We start from the raw sequence: 5,134 nt of genomic DNA, 5'->3' as shown, positions 1-5,134 counted from the left end.
AGCAAAAAATCAAATCCCAGATCTGCGTCTCCAGCCCAGCGAGGCTCTCAGCCACATCCAGATGTCCTGGGCAACCAGCCAGCCATGACTCTGTGGGTGCTCCATGGAGTCTTATCCAATTAAAAAAGTGAGTCTGCCGGAACAATAACAATAGCAGCAATGAATGTCAAAGCTAAGGAGAAATTATTTTTAGATTTGCTATCTTAGATTATCTGCATTGCTGCTCACATCTACATGTCCTCAAGAAAAATGTCAACAAAGGGAAATCTGAGGACAGAAATGCCTACAGACTGTGGGTAATTTCTCTTCTGCAGAAGGTGGGAGATATGAAAAAAAGGGTAAGATATATCTCATGAGGGAAGGATGTTTTGGAAAAAGTATAAATAAGGGCAACGATATATGGATAAGACTATGGACTATTGGGGACTAGATTGCTTGGGTATAAATCTGGCTCTACCGTTAATTAGCTACATGATGTTTCATTTCCTTAGGCCTCAATTTCCTCATCTATAATGTGGGTATGCAGAGAGTCCACTTACCTTATTGCGCTGTCACTAAGAATAAGTAAATTAAATTTGCAAAGTCCTTGTGAGCATTGCCTGGCACTCTCTTAAATGTTAGCTGTTATGGCTGATGTTATTCGTCACTCAGAAGAGTGAGAACATCTGTCCTCTCCCTGGGGGAGGAAGGTGGCTTAGGCAGGCCTTGTGGTGTTTCCTTCTCTCTCTGTGGCTTCTCCTGCAAGGGTAGAGTTGGATTTGAATCACTGAAGCTTTGAAAGTATCTGTTCTCGCTCCCTCTCCCAGAGAAAAGATTCTTGAACATACATTCCTAGAATTTGTGACAATTCCTCCTAAAAACTCTAAGAGCAAAAACACCCCTTAGTCTCTTTTCCATTTAATTAGCCACTTTGACTTGCTTCACAGCACCTTGATTTTTAAAATTTTACCGTGTAGCTAACAAATAATAATTACACATATTTATGGAGAACTTAGTGACTTTTTGAAACGTATAATGTATAGTGATATTGTATATCCATCATCTCAAGCATGTATCATTTCTTTGCATTGCAAACCTTCAATATCCTCCTTCCAACTATTTGAAACTATATAAAATTGTTGATCACAGTCATCCTCCAATGCTATAGAACATAAGAAATTCTATCTAGCTGTAATTTTGTATCCTTTAACAAAGGATCTGTCCCTAGCCCCCTTCCCCCTACCATTCCCAGCCTCTACTATCCTCTTTTCTGCTTTTTACTTCTGAGATCAACTTGTTTTAACTTCCACATGAGTCTTTTTAAAACATGATGTACCTTGAGCTGCTAGGTATTGGTGCCATCAACGGGCCTTGCTTGTCATCTACATTTCTGTGTGGTATGAACATGGAGGAAGAACTGCGATGCTTCTGTTTCTTTTCTTATGCACTCCCCTGCACCCATCACACTTCTCTAAGGAGATGGAGAGGAAGAAGTAGAAGACAGAGCAGAGGCGGAGAGAAGAGAGCTGTCTTGGCACTTCAGGAATCCTCTAAGACAGCCAGGCCTCTCTCTCGTGTTCATAGCAAACAACAATTGGCGAAGAGGAGGCACGTAACACAGGTTTGTTACATTTGCTCAGTAGCATGAAGGGTGGCCAAAAACTGAAAAGTGAATGATCTAAAACAGATGGGAAATGAATCCACCTCCCTCAGACCTACCCAAAACCCAACCCTGCTCTTCCCTTAGAAAGTCTTCTTTCTAGTGGAAGATGACTTCTTTCAAATGGAAAACATCCATTTGAAAGTCCTGCCCTCAGATACCATGAGGAAGAGCACAGGGTGACACAGAGAAATAAAAACCCTCAGAATTCTCCTCTCATAAAAAGGTATTTTGCAGGGCATGGTGGCTCACATCTGTAATCCCAGCACTTTAGGAGGCCAAGGCAGATGGATTGCTTGAGCTCAGTAGTTTGAGACCAGTATGGATAACAGGGCAAAACCCCATCATGTTAGCTCGGTATGGTGGTGTGTGCCTGTAGTCCCAGCTACTCAGGAGACCGGAGTGGGAGGATTTCTTTAGCCCCGGGGTTCAAGGCTGCAGTGAACCATCATAGTGCCATTGCACTCCAGCCTGGGCAACAGTCTGACACTGTTTTTTTTTTTTTTTGTCTCAAAAAGAAAGAAAAAAAGTATTAGATAGCAAAAGCCCAACTCTTTGCATTCCTTCCAGTTCTTTCATCTGATTTTCCTGTTGCCCTTTGACCCAGCTTTATTGCTCTTTTACTCTAGGATATAACAACTATGAAGAAATTCCACTTCCAACATTGATTAGCAGTGATTTTAAGAGCAAATAGTTGAGCTTACATTTAAAATTAAAAATTAATAAAAGAGATAGCTCATTAGTATCTATTGGAAAAATTAAACCTCCTCCTCCAGCTTGCATGACCTCAAATCTCTTTCTACCTCCTGGTTCTTCCATCCCGGAAGATTATGAGAAATGCAGCTGACCTGCACACTGTCACTGTTTTCCAAATGTTACTTGCAAATGAGTCACCATATAATGCTTAGAATGAAACTGTGTTCCGATGGCAAATTTGGAATGTACTGCTAACTAAAAGTCAAGTTAGAACAAATACACGTCACCTTTTCTCATGTTGACAAAGCATTAATAAAAATGTTAGGGACATGTCGTTCCTGATGCACCAAGGTAAGTCTTCTCACAAAGTGTGTTCTGCTGCCTTAGTGCCTGCCCCAGAGCCTGGCACAGATCTGGGTCTCTACTTAAAACTAAATAAATATGGATTGCCTTGACCTGAGTGACCTTTTTTCAGGACCTGGGTCATAGAAAGTTCTGGATTCAGCCTCAGAATGCAGATTCTGTTCCTAACTTCCTGTGAGCAATCCGTCCTTCAACAATCCCCTTTCCCCCCAACCCGAACTTTATTTTCCTCCTTAAAATTATGAAGCTACATGAGATGATCCCTAAGGCCCTCACCTGCATTATGTTTTTGTGATTCTATGATACACCACAGAAGGCAACTGAGAAATGACAGAATAGGGAAGGCGGGAGGAGACAGAAGCGGAAACTAAAGACATTTCCTGCCATGGGGAAGGAAATGTCTCAGGCTGCAGCAGACACAATACTCACAGCCCTATAGGACCCACAAAATAATAACTGGACTATAGAGGCACATGAATTCTTTGTAAGTAGAGGTCAGGAGTGATGACTGCAAGGAAAGGAGCTAAAATGCAGGCTTCTTTTGAAAGAGCACGTTGAGAAAGCAGCTATAGGAATTCTTGTTCAGGAGGCAGCAAAAACTGCACTATTTTTCTGAACAAGTCACTAAGACTTCCTTGTGAGAAGGAGTGGGAGTGGTGGACTGGGAATGGACCCACGAACTGTTGCGACCTCTCTGCAGCCACCATTCCTGGTCCAGCCTCTACCTTCCACCCGACTCCTCCTCCACACGCAGGGCCAGAGCATGCGTACCCAACAAGCTCTCCCCTCCTGTGACTCTCTCCCGCAGGTGCCTGTGGGCGGGCTCGTGCATGGACAGCCCCAGCAATGCCACCGTGCCCTGCGGCTTTCTTCTTCAAGGCTTCTCCGAGTTCCCGCACCTGAGACCTGTGCTCTTCCTTTTGCTGCTGGGGGTGCACCTGGCCACCCTGGGCGGTAACCTACTCATCCTGGTGGCCGTGGCCTCGATGCCCAGCCGGCAGCCCATGCTGCTCTTCCTGTGCCAGCTGTCAGCCATCGAGCTCTGCTACACGCTGGTGGTCGTGCCCCGCTCCCTGGTCGACCTGAGCACGCCGCCGGGCCACCGCAGGGGCAGCCCCATCTCCTTCCTGGGCTGCGCCTTTCAGATGCAGATGTTTGTGGCTCTGGGAGGGGCCGAGTGCTTCCTGCTGGCCGCCATGGCCTATGACCGCTACGTGGCCATCTGCCACCCGCTGCGCTACGCGGCAGTGGTGACCCCCGGGCTGTGCGCGCGACTGGCTCTGGCCTGCTGCCTCGGGGGACTGGCGGTGTCCGTGGGGCTCACGGTGGCCGTCTTCCACCTGCCTTTCTGTGGCTCCCGCCTGCTGGTGCACTTCTTCTGCGACATCACGGCGCTGCTGCACCTGGCCTGCACGCGGAGCTACGCCGACGAGCTGCCCCTGCTGGGCGCCTGCCTGATGCTGCTGCTGCTGCCCTCGGTGCTCATCCTGGCCTCCTACGGCGCCATCGCCGCTGCTCTGCGCCGCCTGCGCTGCCCTGAAGGCCGGGGCAAGGCCGCCTCCACCTGCGCCTCGCATCTGACAGTCACCTTCCTGCACTACGGCTGCGCCACCTTCATGTACGTGCGGCCCAGAGCCAGCTACTCCCCGCGCCTGGACCGCACCCTGGCGCTGGTCTACACCAACGTCACGCCGCTGCTGTACCCGCTCATCTACAGCCTGCGCAACCGCGAGATCACCGCCGCCCTGCGCAGGGTGCTGGGGCGCCAGCGGCCAGGCCAAGCCCCAAGCGGGGATCTTGGCGAGCTCTGAATACAGGCCCGGACCAGGCAGAGGGGGCAGCTCCGCTCTGTAGTTTTCTCCATCATGAGGGGTCTGCATGGGGAAAGTCACCAACGGGACTCAAGGACTGCATTCAGGAAAGAGTTCGGAAATGTCACAAGGACAGCCTCCCAGCTGTTGCCCCATCCTCCACTCTTCCCTTGAATTGCCAAGACACTGTGGCCTAGAGCCCGAGACCTGGGTTTAGTGGCTCCCTAAATACTTGCTGAGTTTCTTCCTGTGTACTGGAGCCCGTGCAAGGTGCGGGGCTGGTGGTGATAAAGATGGCACAGCTCCTGGCCTCATGAGGCTCCTAGACCCATAGGTGAGAAGGCCAGATGTGAGGAGTAAACCAGAGATGGGTGGACTGGCTCATAAGACACGTTACCCCTGCTAGCCTTTTTGAGGGCTGAGGGGAGTCAGGGGAAGTATTTTAGGGAGAAAGACAGCTACGCGGAGAACTGTAAGATAAGTAGGGGTTAACCAGGTGAAGAGAAGGAGGCAGAATGCTCCAAGCAAAAGTGCTTCTCAGGGGCTGGGGCATGTTGGGAGGGACCTTGGAAACAGCTGAGGAATCTGTATTCAGGGAGGGCTGTGATGGCCTGCCTCCATTGCA

General features: G+C 49.1%; 1 protein-coding gene across 1 annotated transcript; it reads left to right on the top strand.

The window, feature by feature from the left end:
• The first annotated feature begins 3,434 nt into the window (after positions 1 to 3,434).
• Positions 3,435 to 4,567, top strand: LOC112620024 (olfactory receptor 10AC1). The gene has a single exon (XM_025378011.1). The coding sequence runs from the start codon at positions 3,529 to 3,531 to the stop codon at positions 4,507 to 4,509; it is 981 nt and encodes a 326-aa protein (XP_025233796.1). The 5' UTR covers positions 3,435 to 3,528; the 3' UTR covers positions 4,510 to 4,567.
• The last annotated feature ends 567 nt before the right edge of the window (positions 4,568 to 5,134 follow it).

This window comes from Theropithecus gelada, chromosome 3 (assembly GCF_003255815.1).
Source record: "Theropithecus gelada isolate Dixy chromosome 3, Tgel_1.0, whole genome shotgun sequence".
NCBI classification, from domain to species: Eukaryota; Metazoa; Chordata; class Mammalia; order Primates; family Cercopithecidae; genus Theropithecus; species Theropithecus gelada.
Note: the sequence above shows the minus strand (reverse complement) of the source record. Positions and strands in the feature narration are given on the sequence as shown.

Bases quoted from the DNA above. Each gene is read 5' to 3' on its own strand.
- LOC112620024 (XM_025378011.1), top strand. From the start codon at position 3,529: ATGGACAGCCCCAGCAATGCCACCGTGCCCTGCGGCTTTCTTCTTCAA.